Source organism: Macrobrachium rosenbergii, chromosome 14 (genome assembly GCF_040412425.1).
Source record: "Macrobrachium rosenbergii isolate ZJJX-2024 chromosome 14, ASM4041242v1, whole genome shotgun sequence".
Lineage (NCBI taxonomy): Eukaryota > Metazoa > Arthropoda > Malacostraca > Decapoda > Palaemonidae > Macrobrachium > Macrobrachium rosenbergii.
The window spans coordinates 27,430,266-27,450,677 of record NC_089754.1 but is presented as its reverse complement, the minus strand read 5'-3'; the positions used below and the strand labels follow the sequence as shown (position 1 = coordinate 27,450,677).

The 20,412-nt window shown below is 37.6% G+C and overlaps 1 protein-coding gene across 1 annotated transcript; it reads left to right on the top strand.

The window, feature by feature from the left end:
* The first annotated feature begins 4,672 nt into the window (after positions 1-4,672).
* LOC136845834 (uncharacterized) lies at positions 4,673-19,535 on the top strand. The gene is given in 8 exon segments (XM_067116228.1): positions 4,673-4,812; positions 7,076-7,180; positions 9,892-10,137; positions 12,953-13,079; positions 14,391-14,555; positions 17,155-17,967; positions 17,970-18,977; positions 18,980-19,535. Coding segments are annotated over 6 exon segments (2,706 nt in total). The 5' UTR covers positions 4,673-4,812; positions 7,076-7,180; positions 9,892-9,963; the 3' UTR covers positions 19,399-19,535.
* The last annotated feature ends 877 nt before the right edge of the window (positions 19,536-20,412 follow it).

Below are 20,412 nucleotides of genomic sequence, written 5' to 3'. Positions count from 1 at the left end.
AGAATCTCTGGATCCTGGCTAAATGATATAACAAGGTAAGTGTTTTCTTTCACCATTTTTTCGGTCAGCATAAATTGCTAGGAAACCCCAGCAACTGGCATCAGTCAAATATTTATTAAATTCTCTGGAACTCATAGCAAAGATGTTTTCTTGTTTAAAACAGAAACTTTGGCTCGAGTATTCTTAGAATTCATTCTAGGATGAAAAGAAATTCTAGTATACTTTGGTAGTTAAGAGCTTCTAGACGAAAATCACTGAAACTTGTAAAATGAAAATTAAAATGGTACTAAACCCTCAAAGACAAAAAAAAAAAAAAAAACATACTGTACACATTATGTGTGAGCTCATCGCGTGCCCATGTTGACACGATGATAAGTGGAATCAGTTAAACTAGAGGATGAAAGAGAAAAATGAGCATTAGACATAATTATTCAAGGACGATATTAACCGAGTACTCAGACGAAGTGCAAGTGGTAACTCTTTATCTATCCGATATCACCGCAAACTCTAGAGTTCTTATCAGAACAATGAAAAAAGAAGGTTATTTGCTTGTGGGAACGGCTGCGTGGTTGGCCTGAAATTCCTGGGATGAATAACACCTGTGTTTTGTTGGGTGAGGACACGTTTCCTTAATCCATCTGGGAGTTAATGAAATAATCTGTTAAAAGGATTTTGTATATCCTTCGGAATTGCCTGCAGTTGTCCTTAGACACTTCTCTTTTACATACCTTTTGTGGAGCTTCAGCGACCTTTCATGCACCGCCTTTAGAGTATTTCGTCTCTCTTCTCCTACAATCATCCACTAAATTTACTTTCATATAACTACACGGATCAACCATTCAGTTGTCCTTGCATTCATTGTTTCATTCCAGTTCGAGTTTACCCTCAAGACCTTCTTATTCTTGCTAACTTCCTATAATTCCATTGTAATATCCTTAGACTGTTTCGAACTCATATGGTCTCATTTGCAAACATTCATTCAGCAATCCACACAAGCTTTCGACAAGCCACCTTTAAAAAATAGCTAAAAAATAAAATCAGGGGACATAGCAGATCATTGCATAAAATCCATATTTACTCTAAGCCACATACCCTCCCATACATAAATAAAATACACACACGTGCAAATATATGTGTGTATGCATGTATGTACGTGTGTGTGTAAAACCTCTAAAAAAATCATAATTAACACGCCTTTGAGTGATTAAAATATACGAAAATTTCCTCTAAAATCTTGATCAGCGATTAGATTCTCAAGAGTAAGCGGCTACATGAAACTAGTGTATTTAGTTGAAATTCCCAAAATCATAGAAAGTGATTTTACTATTCTCGAAACCACAACAAGGAAATGGCACCGGGGGCGGGGGATACTTACACAAAGGAAAAAGTAATCCATCTCATGATTAGATTAATAATTTGACACACTTGGCTTCAGTTATTTGGTAAACAAAATACAATCTCTTCTTCAGTTGTTTTACTGCGGAATGGCAGGTGCAGGTCAAAGTTACCCGGGACAAGCACTGGATAGTTAGTTTTCCTCTCAAAGAGATTTGGCTTCTTACTTTAATGTGAAGCAGTTCCACGTGAAATAAAATTCACTGGATTCTTTGTAGTTATGGTGTGAATGATAGTTTGGCCAGCTGTCGATTATGGCCTTTGATGACACTGTGTGGCAGGCTTTGCTACCAAGGCAGGAATTTGATGGTGACGTCTGGAATGTCCTTATAACTCAGATACTGGTCTGATAAATAAACCAAAAATCAGTGCAATCATCTACCCTTCCCGTGTAATAACCTATCCTTCAAATAGCTGAGGTATTGTTATCCGGGCTTGGGCGATAAGCTATTCCGCTGTTTTATGCACTAACAATTCCTATCCAGTGTGCAAGGCTTGGAGCATGCAAGTGATGGTAAGTATAACCGAATCATGGAACGTATGAGTAATAATCAGAATAAGCAATGAGATAAATGAACTGTGAAAACTGCAATATAGCTGGAAGAGGAACCCAGACTACAAGTAACATGAATCTGCAGATCTATTAATGAACAAGTGGCTTATCAAGTGCAAGAGAGAAAGTGGGGGATGTGTTGACCATATAGCTGGGAGGAAAGAGACTTTACCGGGATGATAATAGACAAAGAGATCTATACCAAAATATACACGCAACCAATGCTAGGAGAGCACCAAGTCGCAAGGGCATTTGTTACAATGGCTTCTCGCAGCGCAACTAGAAAATACCTTCAGACGGGTTGCCAGCTAGCTCTAATAACGTCTGAACAAACGGGCTGTACTTTGTATCCATATGACTAATTCTCAGTGGAAAGAAGAGGAACGAACACAAGGGAAAAAATGAAAGTGGGGAAGAATGAATATGACTTCCACGCGAACCTGGAGAAAGAAACAAGGGTAACTAAATTCCATTTCAGTATGGGGCTCACAGAAAACCGAGTAGCGCAGACTAAAAGAAACACCCATGAAGACTCGTGGGGAAAAATCTTCAAAATTTTGTTACCATATTCTCGGGTCACATGGCTAAAGGGTGAAGAAAAGAAATAAATTAACACTGATAAGCAAGTCTCGATAATCACTGATTGATGGGAGAAGTGGAGAAGAAAATAATGGCAAAGTGACTTTAACCATTCTGAATCAAGAAAGCAAACGGTTACCTTTACACAGGGAAGGTCTGATCTCGATCGATCAGAGGCCGTAACAATAAAATGCATCTACTCGCTATTTCCACTATCTTTGTCCGAATGTACTGGATCTCATCAACATCACCAGTAGTTTACAAAATGACGGACCACTCCGAAACTGAATTAGGTAAAAATAAAAGTTCTGGAATGAACTACAGAACTTTGAACCAGTGGGCAAAGGACATGAATGGGAAAGTGACACGTCAACAGCTAAGCTTCAGTATAACAATATTGGGCAAATTACAACCATCAAATGCTAAGCCTGGGTCTGCCTTCTCGTTATATGTCCGCCATGTGTTGAAACCAACAAGGAGTAAGACACTTGAAAAATAAAGTAATAAACAAAATACTTTCCTATGTTCTTCCTTATGAGACGCCTAATATTTTTTTCAAAAACCAGTAGCACTCAAAAGTGACGTGCTTTACCTGCTTCGACACTCATTTAATAGCGTACATGGCAAAGGAAAACGTGTCATCTAATAAATGCCAATAACCTTCGCTATACCCACAACAAGAAGCGGAAATAACACATTCTTCAGAAACTCGACTTTCCTGTTGCCTAGAACGCATACAACTCATGATCTGATAAGAAAGCAAATGAGAACAGAGAGAGTAAATGAGCTTCGCACCGTCAACAGAGGGCCAAAGCAGAAATGACAAAAATACAGATTGTCCAAAGGTTGACAGGTAATTAACAAATTGAAAAAGCCGATGGAGCATTCCATGGAAGCGTCAGTACGATAGAAAGCTGAAAACCTAAGGGGAAAGGGGAGGTAGACGCACGGGGTTTCCTTCAAAACAAGAGTATAAGAGTATAACTGCGCAGAACTATATTAAAAGTAAATAAGAGAATTCTTCCGGGCAAGGGTTAGAAGCGTTAGTTTATCTGGAAAAGGCACAACTAAACAGGATTAAAAAGTAGGCATACCCAGAAATGTCACAGGATACTTGTGCATAATTATGCACAAGCATAAACTGTTAGCAGTTACTTTTATTTCTACAGTACTTAACAAGTCATTTACCTATGATATTTAGACTACTAGGCTTAGATAACGAGGTACTTAAACTGATAACGAATAAGAGACACGCCCTAATTCTACTCGACTGGTTTTTAATAAAGCCAAAATTGTATGTAAAACATGTCTGGACGTACATCACAATAAAGAATATGAACAACATATAAGTGAAAATGTAGTTATTACTTAAACGTTGTAGCATGGTTGAATGGAACCAGGAACGACAAAGCTATTGGAAATGAACTCAGGAGTACGTAACACCTAAATCATTCATTGTTACACTGGGAACTAAAAGATGATAAAATTAGGGATATTCAAACTAAATAAAAACACATCTGTTCAAAAGTATTAAAAAAATCCCAATAGATAAATTATGACAGAGAGCTAGATATTCCAGAAAAAAATCTATGCAGTATAACTGGCAAATAGAATGGGTCCATCTGACAGACTGAATAAAGAATGGGGTGATTAATTGTAAATGCTTCAAATATTCGAAGTGTTACATTAAAGTCACTGGAATCGACATTCCCTCATTTATTCTATATGATAGACCTATCAAATCATCTGTCTATGTTAGGTCTTAATTGTAATCACTTATCAATTGCCAAGCTGTGATTTAATAATGCTTCTGTTAATTCTGGTTTATGTATGCATACACGAACAACTCCCCTCAGGTGCTGTAATGATTTATCCCTCTGGTTTCGCAACACGCCCAACATTTTTGGCTACAGTTCAGTCGAGAGTCTTATCAGTGAGTTGACAGTTGACTAACGATAAGTTGCTTTAAGATTCGAAAATAGCTAACCGTTTGTATCAAATCTCATTTTAAATCAATTATTTTAAAACCAATTGAGCTATTTTAAAACTATGAGTGAGGTAAAAAAAAGAAATAGTTTCACATCAAATGCAAAGTAGGAAATAATGAAGAAGATCTAGGTAATCCCACTCTAGTAACTTTTATTACATTGGTAGAAGAACGTCATCGAGCAGACGACAAACAAAGTGACAGGTTCTATGTCAACACGACGCAAGACTTTTTATTGAGGAGATATTGAAAGGTTGCTGTGAATATTCATCGGCTTTTAACAGTTGTAAAGTAGAAGGTAAGATTATTCAACAAGTTTGTTGGCTATTAATTCAAGCTGTATCCACAATGTAGCTGTAACAAATGTAGGCTAGCCTGGGCTACAAGGGATAGGTAACACGTTCAGCCCTAACCTACTTAGACTAACTGTTAACATTCATGAAATTAATGTATCGGACACTCATTGTTATAGGGTTAACGTATGTTTTACGAACAATGCCGCTGTTTAGTATTAAATTCATTTTTTAAGTATGGCAGCTTGTTTTCCCACGTGACCGGGAAACTAGTGAGAGTGGGCCAGACTATGTTAGCCTTTCGTATGCATGTTATTTCGGTACTATTCCCCAAAGGCTCGCTTATTACTGATGTTAGGTCCGTATTTCCACTTTACTTAATATGATAAATTTTCATTAATTTTTCTCTAACTACAGCTGGAAATAAACAGTTTGAGATATTAACATCATGCATATAATTTTGACTTTATTGATTTGTGTACACAAATTTATTAATGTAATGATATTTATAGGTGGTCTTTGGTATATTGTGATGTTGTATGTCCATCTTTCTGATAAATACTTTACCATTAGTGTGGTAGGAGACTTCATCTGAAGCTGGGTTATGGGGTCACGCCCTCAGTCAAGTAGGATGTACTGCCCTAGGTCAGAGTAGGTAAGGTTAAGGAAATGTAGGTTAGAATATATGCTCGTAAATTCACATTTATTGATAGAAGCAACAATGGGAATAAGCATTCTGTGTTTTTATAATTTGCAAATACCGTAACTTGTAAAATTCTACATTCTGCTGCAAATTACGGTAAAGAAATATTAAACCTTTCAATCTGCTTACCTTTATGGCATTTTAGTAATTGTGTTTAATGTGTCGAAAATGTGTTTTTTTTTATGTGGATATTCAGTTGCAGTTGAAGATCGTAATTTTGCAAAAGTTACATTCATGGAAGCACATTAACTAGATACAGCTCAGTATTAAATGGCAGTGTGGACTTTCCTTTCAAGCTGAGTATAGGCTAATGCAGTATTTTATGAATGCAAAGGGCCTATGTTTTTACTTGCTTGCATTATTATAATTGGTGCATCATAGGCTACCATTATCTTGGTAACCATTTCCTACAGAAGTTGTATAAAGAAATTTTGTTCAAATTGACACATTAAAAGTAAATAACAATTTTGGACATCTGCCTTTATTATGAGGGAATGCAGGAGACCTTCAAAAGTCTTGTTGGCCATGCCCTTATTGCAATTGTATTGAGCCTTCATTATCTCCTTGGTGCTAATTGCAGGAAACAAGGGCAAGTTCAGCAGTATGTCAATGTCTGGAGGCTCTCAGAATAATAGGAAAAGAGCATCTCTCCTCTTTAAGATTGTTGGAAAGAGGGTACATCAGCATTTTTATGTTCATAGTGGAAGCATGGCCTAGAAAAGTAACTAACCTCTTAACCCTAGCTAATTTATTTGCTCAAATAAGTGTATGAAGGAGAAAGAGGCAGCACTACATCTCTCCCAAGTGCTTTATTCCAAGGGAAAGGTAGTCTAGTTAAGTGAAGCAGCTCACTTATAATACCATAAGCTTTACCACTTGGTAGGGGGAAAATCTGGAGCTTACCATAGGTTTGTTTCAGCCAGACTCAAATCTGGCCTGCCATCTGGTCCTTAACATCTTTTAAAATAGCGGGGAGTCAAAACTCATAGGTGGTTCCTCTGTATTTGCAATGCCCATGCTGCCAAAACCTCACTTAACTAAGTCTTATTCTGCTGGGAGTTGAAAACCGCTTTTCCCTATTACTCATAACTCAAATTTCACCCACGTTTACATTCAGCCTTGTGTGTCATGGGTTATACATCAGAGGCTTTCTGAGAAGTGCCAAAAGGAGGCTTTGTATCAAGAGTTATTGGCACCACAGTATCACTTGGTGAAGTTGAGCAAACTCTTTTGTACTGATATATGGCATTTGGAGCATGAAGTAGTAGATTTTCAAAGACACTAGGTTGACAAAGGGATTTAAAATTTCCCTTAAGAGTTAGGAACATAGTCAGGGATATCATCTTTCAAATCTAGGGAGAATCTCCTAGTAGAATAGGTAGATGCAATAGCAACAGGTGCATTTTGAACACAAGACGTGGGGTTAATAGCAGCATATAGTTCAGCAATTCAGGCTTGTGAAACTGGGAGCTGAGCTATATAAGTTGGGTGTATAGTTGAACACAAGTGAGATGTTTGAGCAGCCAGAGGCGTGTCTCTAATGCTTTGTTCTTGGCCTTTTGCAGCTGCTATGCTCGCTGGTGAGAGAACTCCTTTGACCATACTTAGACCATACCTAGAATTTGCAACGCTGAGCTGAATTCTTCAAACAACATCATTCAGCATTCAAAGTGAGATTCAGATTCATGGGTTTTATTTATATATTTTCATGTTAAATTTAAAATTAATACAGTACTGTGTTGAACTGCCCTTTTGTTAGAAAAGAGACCTCTAATTATTGCTAAATTATTTTCAGTACTAATTTGCCCTCTATTTTTACATGCAGTCTCCCTTAGGCCTTCCTTCCCTTTAAAATTTCCTTTCCTTCATTGTTCTTACCAACTTTTGCTTTTATATCACCAAAGTGATTCCCTTATCTTATTGATATTTCTTTTGTAACTTTCTCCATTCTGTAAAAAGTTCATCTTATATTTCTTCATAGAGTTCATTTGTTTTTTTATTGAGATTTGCCAACAGTAATCTACCTGTCGGTGCTCTCCAGTCTGTCCATGCCTTTTCTGCAGTTGACATTAAGATCCTCTCTTAGCTCCATCTGCTCCTCCTGAATAAATATACACCTTATTCCAGTCCAGTCTCCCTTTTCCCATTCATTTGTCCCATCCTTCAGTCCAGATCTCTTAAATTGACCATATTTAATAATGTATGTCAGACACCAAATTTAGGATGCTTAAAGTATTTATGTTGTGAGAAACCTCAAGAACATAAATTTAGACACTACAATTATAATTCTGTGTCAATGGACAGGTAGTATATGACCTTACAATCAACTTTCATGGCCTTATTGGAAAGTAGTTACCAAGTACTCAGTGTAGGAAGCCTTAAACAAAAATGGAAACATTATTCAGTATTTGTAATTATAAGACTGTATATCCATTGTACTGTATTTGTCTTTGGTCATCTTTTTTTGCTGGCTATATTGGAAACTGGTTTCCATTTAAATAATGTAGGCAGTCTAAAGTATTTTATCATGTAGAGTAACTTCAGAAACATATGTGAAGACACCAAATTTGTAATTCTGAGACAAGGAATAAGCTATATGTGGCCTCTACTGTGTATCATTTTACATGTGTACCAGTGTTAGCACTTCCATCAAATTGTTAACTGTTTTCAATATTTTGAAGTATGTTGTTCCTCTAGTAGACTTTTAAACATATACTGTATATACAGCACTGTTGTTTGGTACTGACTGGAGTAAGGCAGAAAACAGAAAGATTTTTAGAGAAAAAGCAGTGGAGGTAAGATGCCATGTAGATTAAATGTTTTTTATTTATTATTCGAGTGATTTTCTATTTATTATTCGAGTGATAAGTACAGTAGATAGAGAACTATGTAAAGCTTACAGTAGAAATAAGAGACAAATGATGTCGAGGGTGTTAAGAATATATGGGGTAGACTGTACAAGGTAATATGTTCAGAGTTGGTACAAGTTTTTAGGGATATAGACTATGTTTATGGAAGGGTGTGATGCAAAACTGGATCTCAGACTATGGCATATTGTTACCATGGTTTAATTTTTTCATAAGAGGACGAAAGAAGTCAGTGAAGAGATAGAAAATTTAGGGGGAAGTTTGTTGGGTAAGAAAAGAATAGAGTTTGGAGTGGTTAATATATAAATGTAACACAGTGGTAGTAGATAGTGAAGAGAAGCTGCAGAGTTTGGAAGGGATTTTAAGAGTAGAAATTGGAAAATGAGTCTCAAAAAAGAATATTATAGTACTGTACAGTAAACCCCCTGTATTCGGGGGGATGCGTACCGCACCCCCCCCGCGAATAGATAAATTCCGCGAATACTTAAAACCCCTCTAAAAACACTTAGAACTGCCTATTTTGATAGTTTAAACACAAGAAAAACCCTCTAAAAATGCTTATACCTGAGTATTTTAATAGTTTTATCACAAAAAGTGCATTTAGTCATGAAAATTATATGAAAATACAGTAATTAGTGAATATTTCTCTGTGAAAAAAACTGCGAATGGACGAATTTTCCAAGAATAATGGGTGAATACGTGCCACAGAGAAATACGTGAATACGTGAGTCCGCGAATCGTGAGAACACGAGTACGGGGGTTTACTGTAGATGTCATGAATATTAGAATACAGTAGAAGTACAGTAAGTGCTTTATACAGTATAGGTGTTTGGGAGTAAAGTTAATCATAGTAGGATGAATGAAGTGGGGAAATACAGGCTAAGTGGACAGAGGAGGTAGCAGGAGCTCAGCGAAAGGTTCAGAAGGGAAGAGGAGTGACTGTGGCAATAAAACTAGGATGCATGAGAGGATTGTCTTAACTCTTTATGGAAGTAAAGTGTGGATGTTGACTGCAAATGGGAGAAAAAGGGTAGAAGCTTTGAAGGTAAATTTTCTGTGTTGTGTAGAGTGTTATAGCAATGTGGATTCAAAAGGTGAGATGATAAAGATGCAAAGAAAAGGTTTGTAACATTGATGAAATGATGGGTCAGTGTTTTTAGGTTGCTTGGAGAGATGGACAGTGAGTGTTTGGGGAGGAAGAAGGAGAAGGAGACCAAGAAAGTGTTGGCCAGATGGCATGGGAGATGTGCAAGAATGGAAGGCCTTGATGTCAATGAGAGTGCAGCCAAGATAGGTATGAGTGGAACAGTGTAAGATTATATGAATGAATATCTTCATATTTTGCTAAATGTTTATGGAGACTCACATTTGGAACCAAAGAATCTGAAGGCTATTGTTTTTTATATAAATGACGATTGAACATGAAGAGGCTTACTGTTAAGTTACTTCATTTATTGTAATTCAGTTACTGAGAGAAGGAATTCTAACTGCCTGTGATTTGTCATCATTTACAGAGACCTGTAATTTGGAAACTTAGGTCACATACCATCTTCACAATTTATCGTCAGTTCAAGCGATTAGATACCATGGCAGACCATACAGAAGATAATGATCCCTTTGAAGAAGATATTGTTTTTGATCAGGCAGGTCTTTTAGGAGGAAAGATGCCTAGATCACGTCAGCAGTCAACAGTTGGCTTTCTGCCAACATTTATGCTGTTTATTAGAACAGTGTTTCTGTGTATAGCATTTATTGGACTGGTAAGTGATTGTTGATAGTTGAAGCTTATGAAGACAGTTTACTTGTAATTTTGCTGACAATGAAGATAATATATATCGGTGAAGTAAAGTACATGTATAATTTTGAAATAGAAATTTCAAGCATCTTTTTTCATCTTGCTGCCAGATTTTACCCTAAGTAGCCAATTTTGGTAGCACAACTTACAGTTGTCCCTGTGTCATCTTTCAGCCAAAAAATGTCTCCTGTGTATGTCATGCACAGGAGGAAATGAAGGAAAAGGCTAATATTTTCCCAATTCATCCCTGTTTTGATGAACTGGCTTATCCCAATTTTTTAAGTTTTGGAGCTTTCCATTCAAAATGTGTTAGTTTTTATATTCTATGGCATATAAAAATTTCAGCTGTCTGTGTTGTTAGATCTTCCAAAAAAAATTTTCTTAAAAGATGAGCTAATTAGAAGCTCTGAATAGTATCGAAATCTTGGAAGGCTATTCTCTCAGAATGAGGAAAAAATGAGTTATGATAGTTCATCAAACTAAGGAGGAATTGGTGGAACACATACTACTAAGGGATTCAGAGCCGATGAAGCATGGTTTTTTGGCAATACCTTATCATCAAAGCATCAGATAATGGTGAAAGTTGGGAAGATAATATTTTATAACCCTACCTAATTTTTGCTAGTATCATTTAGTACCTAGTTCAATAGTCTGGTACTTATCAGAGTAAAAGTGTGTATCCCATGCCAGAGCCATCAAAATCGCAGGTAAGGGTTTTGAACACAATAATGACGTTAACCTATGATGTCATGAGGCTCCACCCACAGTGAAGAGAAGTTTACATATGGGGAAAACGTCTCTTCACTATGGCTTTGCCCACTTGCTGATGACATATTCACTAATTGATATTAGTACCCATCCTAGTTTTCAGCAATATCAATGATGGTGAATATTCTCAATGATTTTATTATTATTATTATTATTATTATTATTATTATTATTATTATTTATTATTATTATTTTGTGGAGTTTTCATCGCGACTTCCATAGCAGTTGTCGGGACTAAGTTGTTAGCTTGGAATTCTTCCATTTTCTTGATATTCGTATTGTTCCTACTTTAAAAATAATTCAGTGTATGTAATTCATCCACATAATGAACCAGTCTGTAGTTCATTTGTTAGATCTACATCTATTCAGGGCGGGAATACAAAAAGACAATCCGTTTTGTTTTACCTTAGGTTTTGACACTATAGCCTTCTATTTGCAGGAAGTGAGGAGTGGTCACTAGAAGTAGAATTCATGTCCTTCAATTGTTAGAGGTGTTAAGGTCAACGCCATTGTTTTATTTCAGTTAATGTAACCCATTGCTAGTTTTCTTTGTCTTTTTTTATTTATATCATACAGTACCCTAAACAGCGCTCGCATAGCCTTCTCACTACAGATTAAAGGTAATGGTAGCAGGGGCGTCATTTAGGACGGGGTCTCGGTGGGGGCAACTCCCCCCAAGACTCAAGTTGCCCCCAGCCTCAACTTGCCCCTCACCCCACCAAGCCCCAAGAAGTAACAGCAGCTTGTTTTCCATTATTCCTACCAAAATTCAGATGTGTCATCACATTAAGTTATATCTGTCTATCTATATATCTTATGTGCTTCAAAAAACCTATAAAATAGCTCAAAATCAAAAAAACTCCAGGTGATTAGGCTCGCTTCGCTCGCCAAACTGCCTTCGCCCCCCCATCAAAAATCTGAAATGACGCCCCTGAATGGTAGGAGTCAAGATTTTGAGGGGCAAGCTATTATTTACCTATTTAATATCAATCAAATGTAATGCAATTTACATTGATATGCATGGAAAGGAGAATATATTGGAATCAGTTTGAATGAGGAACATATTGTTATAATCAATGTATTTTAATAAATATGTTTTAGATATACAAATAAAAGATCTAACACTATACTGTACATAATTTGTTTAAAAAATGTCTTCATCATCTCTCTCGAGGAAGAGGTCAGGATTGTCTAACAACAGCTCCTGCCCACATTTCTGGGGTGGCCAAATAACTATTATCCACTATAGAAATAATTACCTATTCATGCTATAGTAAATCTTGCCACGGGTCTTCTCGCTTGTATACAAAGTGGCAAGCTGTAGCACAAATACAGTCTTGCAACCTTGGGGACAATTCCATATGCTGCTGGCCATTATCGAATTTGTTGAAGTCTAGACCGTAAGTATATCCATTCACCACCTACCTGGTGGATGGGCGGAGCCTCATGATGTCATATTGTTTTAGGATCCTTGTCTGTGATTTTCTCGGTTCTGGGATTGGCAGCTTCATTTTACTCTTTAAATATCAGAACTATCGAACTTAGGTACTAAATAATACTTACAAAAATTAAGTAGGGTTATAAAATATACATTTGCCAACTTTCACCTTTATCCGATGCTTTGGTAAAAAGTTGTTGCCAAACAACCGTGTTTCATCGGCTCTGAATCCCTTAGTAGGAGAGTAATATTGTAATGTTCTAGGAAAAATTTTCCTTCAGTGTCCAAGTTGCAAAACACTTTTTATGCCTTTATTGGTGTTAAGGCATGATAAAAAAAAAAAAATAAATTAGCCCTGTGACTTCAGCTCTAGCTTTGTCTTTAGCAGATTGTGAGTCAGGTACTTTACTGTGATTACATGTTCTAATCCCCATTTTTTCACGTTAAGAAATGATTAGACTCTGCGTAAGAAATTATTAGACTCTGCGTTTATTTGCCCAAATGGAGAAATGGAGTGTCATGGCTTTCTTGAACAAGAACTGTTAAATGAGTTTATATTTTTCATTACTTTCAGGGTCTCTGTGTTTCTGTCAGTGGAAGCCCACTCATAAGATTGGAAGTTGGGATGGGAGTTGAAGTAGATACTGCATTTCATATTTTTACTGCTCGCTCAATTGGTATGCTGCTTGGAGGAATGTTAGGTAAGTTAACTGGTTGAACTGAAGCCAGTGAGTTGTTCTTTGAAGCATCTAGGATAAGAAATGTGTTAACGGAATTGTGGCTGTGAAACGCCATGGTTTTATTTATTTGCAAGTAGCACTTGCTGGCTTCATAGAGGAAGGTAAATGTAGTAATTTAGGTTCAGCTAATATGCATAGAGACTAATGTTTTCAGTAGTTGCTGCCATAGATATGAAATGACAGTGGTAAGAATTTGCATTGGATCCCTTGGGAAGGAAAAACCAAAGCTCTTGGGAGTTGATTCAAAAGGTAGGGACGTGGGTTCTCCCTTATCTAGACGTAGCTAACAATACTTACAAAAAAAAAAAGTTTCCTGACTATTAGCCCAATTTTTTGCATTTGGTTAGTTAATCCTTTGAAGAAAATGTAGTTTTGTTTACTTGGATGACAGAGATGAGGATGGAAACACATTATACCGTGAAGCTTCTAGTAAAAATACAGTGACAGGTAAGTAGTCTTATGGAAAGTGTAAATACCATTGGTGTGAAAATAATTGATCAGGTAGCCAAAACAGTGGTGAGAATAAGTGAGGAGGAAGATTTTGGTATGCTCTGATAACTTTTTATCACCAAGGAAGAAACTGCTGAGAAAGCATTGCCCAAATATTAAGACCAGTACTGGAGATTTTTCCAGGTGGTGGTCATGTTGTGTACAAGGTGGATGTGAATACACAGGACCCATGTTATGTCTACATAGAGTTGATAGACCAGAATTGAGAATTTCAAAGTGAAACTGATGCCTCCCCTAGGTGGAATGTGATATTATGTATCGCCAACAAATATGTGCTAGATTTCTTTAACTTTAACTGGACAGTTAGATATAAGTAAAATCACAAGTAAGTGGTTTGTTTGTATGGAACTTGAATAGTATTTAAAATTTTGTTTCCTATTAAATCTTTATACAAAAACCTTTGTGTAGGCCCAATCAAGCTAGGTTAGTCTCAGAGGAAAACAAGGTTAGAAAATGTGGGAGTGGAAGAAACAATTTAAAGAATAATTATCAGACTTTTTATTACTAGGGAAGTGGTTCTGACCAGGGGTCTATTTTTTGTAGTTTACAGTACTGTGAGAATTGGCATTTTAATTTTATTTTGTTTTTTGGATAAGAACATTCCTGTTAATGCAGTGATACATGTTTTTTTTTTTTATTATTTACCATATGCAATACTTGGGGAAACATTAGGTATCAAGTATTTAAAATGTAGTATTTTGTATTTTGTGAAATTCTGTACATTGATGACAATTGAAAAGGCGTAATATGATTATATTTCAGGCTCTCTCTTGTTCGACATATACAACCGTCAGTTTTTGATGTTTGTGAGCCTTGTTTGGGTGGCAGTGTCAGTTACAGTGTTGCCTTTCACTGTACCAACAGCTCTTTGGTGGACATTCACAACCACTGCTGCTTTAGGTGTTGGCCTAGGTTTTCTGTTCACAGGTGAGTAATCCTAACTACATTTCTGGTTATATAAAATACATATTATTTACAAATACAGTAGGCTACATTTCTTCAGTGGTTTAACCAAATTAGACCAAGACCAGAATTCAGCCTTTGAGAGTCTTGTTTTTAAGTTTCCCTTCATGGTATGCCCTTGTTTTTTCTTAAACAGAACAAACCTTTGGTCCTAACATAAGGGAAAAATTCTCTAGTGCCAGCTGGAGTCTGGTTAAAAAAAGTTACAAGGAGTTGGTGGCATCGGGAGAGGACCAAGAGGGTGGTGTGAGGGAAGAGGAGTCGACCTCCCATATCCCATCTCAGAAGCATCGCATCAGTTTTTCTCTGACCGCCTTTGTAGGAGGTCATGTTGTTGACCTCTCTCCTCAGAGCCGGTTGTTGCCCTCTTCCCGCCCGCTTATGCCCTTGGATCCGGGTTTTATCTTTTTTTTTTTTTGTGTGTGATTTGTGTGATTTTGTGTACAGTATCTTGTGTGTTTCTGCTTTAGTTTGCAAACCCACAACCCTACTTCACCCACCAAATCCCAGAGGAAATGTCCTGTCCTAGGGTTGATGGTAATCCTTGCTCATGATTCCTGCCTTCCTTTGTGAAAGACCTTCATTCCACTTGTACCAGATGTAGGTCTCACAATTGCAGCATAAGTAACCCATGCGCTGATTATGCTGATTGGCCTCCTGAGCAGTGGAAAAATTTTGATAAGAAGAGATATAGAAGGAAGTCTATGCCACTTTCTTGGGAAGGGTCTGCTTCCTCATGGTGGTATCAACTTCATTCCCTTCTCGTTCTTGCTCTTATTTTCTGAAGTTTTCTCGCTGCTTCTTCTTCCCATGAAGATTTTACTTCCTCTCATTCTTCCAATGCTTCAGTCTTAGAAGATTTGATTGGGGTGCAAGAGATCTTGTAATTGATTTGGATGCCCCAGCTCTTGTGGGGAACTCCCCCAAGATAGTAGAGGCTGCTCCCCTCGTACTGTGTTTTCAGGAGGCAACGCACAGAAGATGATGGAGTGTTGGGACTCCTTAGGCCTACCAGGCATACCAACCCTTTCCGGCCTATTGTCTCACTGTTTGGCTTCTCGCTCTCCAGTTTCATCCACCGTGACAGTTTCCAAGACCTCTGTCTCAGTGACGTCATCCCATCTCTCTTTGACTAGAACTTCAATCGCCTTAGTCTCCTCTCAGCTGTCAATGACACTTGCCGCTCCCTACTCCATGACGTCAGCCGTGTCGATGCCATCAATTACCACGTCTTCTCCTTCTGACTCCCTCATCCAATCTGTTTGCGATAGAGTCAGGTTTCTTCAGGAAGAAGTTCAGTCAGTCAGACGTGAAGGCATCCAAAAAGAGACGTAGATCTCCTTCTTCTTCTTCTTCTTCATCTTCATCTTCATCTTCTTCCTTTTCATCTTTGTCATCTGCTCCATCCATTCCTATCAGATGTTGGAGGAAAAGAAACTTAGTAGCTCCCCCATTCATGAGTCTTCGTCGGTCTTGCTTCCTCTCAAGTTTCCTTTCAGAACTGTTCTACTGTAAAGGCACGCTTACTTGTTCCTCCTACTGTTTCTGATGCTCCTCAACCAGCTGATGATGTGAGGACTGTCAACCCTTCAGGTTGTTCTCCTCAGAAGGTTTCCGCTGTTTCTTCTGCTGTTCCAGGTCCAGGTGTTCGTCAAGTCCATAGGAAGAATGACAAGCCCCCCATCAAGAAATCGAAACCGATTGATCCCTCTCCCAGAGATCTCCAGCATCTCACGTTCATGTCCCACGTACTGGAAGTCCTACAAGATTGTGCGAATTTCCCCATACTCCATCTTCACGTCATCGTTCCTGACCACATTCTTGTGGAAGGCACCGTTCCAACATTCCCACTGTCATGGACTGGACCGTGATTCATGCTCCTGTTCACATGGCCATGATTGAGCGACTCTTAACAAGATTGCTGACATGTACATGATTGTGACTGCACTCCCGTTCACGTGGCCGTGACCATACTACATGTAACCTCAGTCCTGCACAGTATACTGGAGAATCATGTTCTTCACCCCCCCTATGAACAGTGCTCCCGTTCACACATCCGTGATCAAGATACACACTCTCGTTTGTGCGGCCATGAGTGATCTTCACGTCACAGGAATCCTTCCCGGTCTCGTGACCTGTCACAATGTTCACTGTTTCATCATGATTCTCGTTCTCATTCCCGATGGTGCAACCGAGACCAAGACAAAGTTCCATCTTATAGAGATTTACAGGCTCCCAAAAGAGTTTTAGGCCCTGAAAGGGCTTATGCTCCAGTTTTTTATCAGGATGAATTATCTGTACAGTAAACCCCCCATATTTTATATTTTAACTGCATATTTTAAAAATAGTAATGTTTGATACATGAACAGGCTTCTTTGTCTTCATGCAAAATTTTGTGTACTGTATATAAAATGAAGTTTAAATGTTTGTCCCTTGTTTGATAGTACTTGATATAAACCTTATTCCTCTCAAAAACCAATGCTTGATTTCAGTATTTCATTCTTGGATAGAAATTAACCTTACTTTTTCATTATTTGTAACAAGTATATCATGTGTTTTTCAGGTGGAAATGTTTTATGCCTAGATCTGTGGGGCCGACAAGGTGGTGCTTCACTACAATCTCTGCACTTCAGTTTTGCTGTAGGAGCATTCATAGCACCCTTGGTAATCCATCCATTCTTTGTTGGGATGCATCCTGCAGAATTACACAACTTGACGGTAGTTCCAAATGATTTAACAGCTCAAACTTCAGAGGCAGTACGGTATGTACGAGAGGCTAAAGACTTTGAATCGTTAAATTTCAGCTCCCTTACTCCCGAGGAAATTAAAGAGCTCACTTACCCTACTCAGCATTCTTCTTTTGAGCCATCAGCTAATGTGCCTTCAGATACAGCCATCACGCTTTCTAATAGAAATCAAAGTGAAGTTGTTTCACCAACAACTTCATTACCCCCATCGAACACCTCTCATGCAGCAAATAGTACTGAAAAACCCAGTGAAGTGAAAAAACCTTCATACACCAATGGAAATAACTTGAAGCCGGATTTTGAATCACGATGGCAAAAATCTCCCCAAAAAAATACAGAGAGTAAAGATGGTAAGCAGCCTGATAAGAGTGAAAGTACCACTGTCCATTCTTTGAATGGGGCTGACAGTGGTAATCTTTCTACAGCTGCAACATACACTAGTAAAGCTGCAGTTACTGATGGCATTACGGAGATTTCAACGAGTCAGAGTCCTCCTTCCATGAGTACTGCCAAAATTTCACTTTCTACTATTGAAACGCTGTCATTAGAGGAGGTTAAAGCTCCTTCCCAAGAGCATTTACCTTCTAATATACAAAAAATATATCTTCTACTAGCAAACCATCTCCAGTGAATATAACTACTCCAGCTTCCACTTTAATATCCTCTACATCCACAGCTGCAACTGTTGCAACAACTGTGTTTGTAACCACTCCATCATCAACAACAACAACCACAACAACATCCAAACCACCTAAGATAATTACTGGGCAGTCATTTTCTGTAACTCCTGTACCAAAACTGATAATGCCTGGTCCCCAGGATGAATTGCATGGAACAGAAAAAGAATACTTTACTTCTAATGAGGAAAATTATAAAACCCAAGCTGCAGTTAGCATAGATCCTGAGAATTTAGGCTTGGATAATGAATCTGAAGTAAGTTTTCATCATGAAATGTATGTTGATGACAGTCCAGTTGATGATAATACTAGCATACCAGAACCCGAGGTATTAGATCTAAAGGAACCTGTCAAGGATGAAGCATCACTTTCTATGGAAGCTACCACAGTTTCAACAAAAAATCCACTCGGACAGTCCATAATACATTTTCTTAAACCAGGAACATACAGTAATGGTAGTGATGAAAATAACCAGTTTTTAGATAATATGGCTCAACATTTTAAAGAATATGGGGTAACTAAAGTCCATTTAGCATACATATGTATTGGAATATTCATCATCCTTAATGCTCTTATATCTGTAGTTATCTTGTGTCATAATCCCAGAGAGCCAAGATCAAAACAAGAGGATGGAAATAATGATGAATATCACAGAGGAAGAATGATATTGTTTGTAGTCATATTTTCTGTATTCATGTTTATGGCTGAATCATTGCAAGGAGCAGTTCATCATCTCTTAGCTTCATCAACAACAAACACTGGACTGGATGTCATTAAAGAATCTGGGTTAGATGGCCAGGCTTTGTTTTGGGGTCTAGTGTGTCTGGTTCGCTTTTTGTGTATTATGTTATCAGGTTGTTTGAGGCTAAAACCTGGGAAACTATTAACTATAGCAATCATTTTCTCTGTGATTGGCTCCATATTCATGACCATAGGATCTTTTGGTAAAGAGGATTTCCTCTGGGAGGGATCATTTTTATGGCCTTAGGATTAGCTCCAATTTTACCTACTAGCTTGCTTTGGATGGCTCAGTACATGAGAGTTACTCATCGCATGTGTGCACTTATGATAATTCTGGCCTCATTTGGGAACTCCATTACTCACCTCGCTTTAACTCATGTCATTGGGAGCTCGCATCTTTATGCATATATTTTAATTTTTATTAGTGGTAACTCTCTATTCTTTTTATTTTTATCAATGTGTATTTTATATACTGCACAACGTAGTAAGACTCTAGGTGTACCAATTGGATATCAATTAGCTAGTCAACATGAAGAGGAAGATAGCATAGAACTTACTCCATCTGGGAGTGCAGTATTTACACCAAGTGATCCAAGAGTAAGAGAAAATGGAGAAGCTGGGCAATCACTTTTAATTGATTAAGATAAGTGGTAAAAATGTAAACTTATTAGTATTGTATATCATATTTGCACACTATAAATTGAATTACATGTACTCAGATGTTTGCGCAAGTGTGTATCTCTCTCTCTCTCTCTCTCTCTCTCTCTCTCTCTCTCTCTCTCTCTCTCTCTCTCTCTCTCTCAATAAATTATTTTATTTTGTAACACTATCTCTCTCTCTCTCTCTCTCTCTCTCTCTCTCTCTCTCTCTCTCTCTCTCTCTCTCTCTCTCTCAGGGCAAAAGTGTTTATTGCTTGGAAAGCTAGTTGCAGCTGGAGAAAAACCATTACCCTAACGTTCTTATAGGGATCATTCGGGTACAGTACAGTACCCTGTTAAGCTCAATGACAGGAAGACTATTTCTAGCAAAGCTTTATTATATTGTCTCATTAGAGGTTTTGCCACTTGCAGTTTACACTGTCTGGCATGCTAGATGGTATTGAAGGGTCTTTATAATGTCCCTTTGTCCCCTACTACATTCTTTTTATCCTTGCTTTTATCTATTTCATTTGGTCTTTTCATACTTAGCTGTCCAACTTCTTTAACTTTACCTTGCTCTTATATAAGAACAAATCTGTTGGGTTAGACTATAAGAGTTTAGAGATGTGATTAAATGGGCTCAGTAAAGTAATTTGTAACACAGGAATATTAGTAGCTTCGGCTATATTGTAACAACAGGTAATTTTTGTAAATTACATAAAACTGTAAATGTATTCTTGCACTCAGAAGCAAAGGAAGAGAGAGGTAGTCAGAAGAATAGGAATACAGAAATAAAAACTTTGGAAATAACTCAAGAAGCATTAATGGAAATTCTCATTAAGTATAGATGTAAAAAGTTAAAGGAGAAAACCATTGTAGGACATTCAAAAGTCAGCAGAAGCATGTGGTGTGACATCTAGGAAGGACTAAATAAAGAAAAACATAGTGCACAGTAAGGTAAGAGAATACTGTAATGTATCTTGCAGATAGATGAAGGGGAAGTTGATGATAAAGGTGT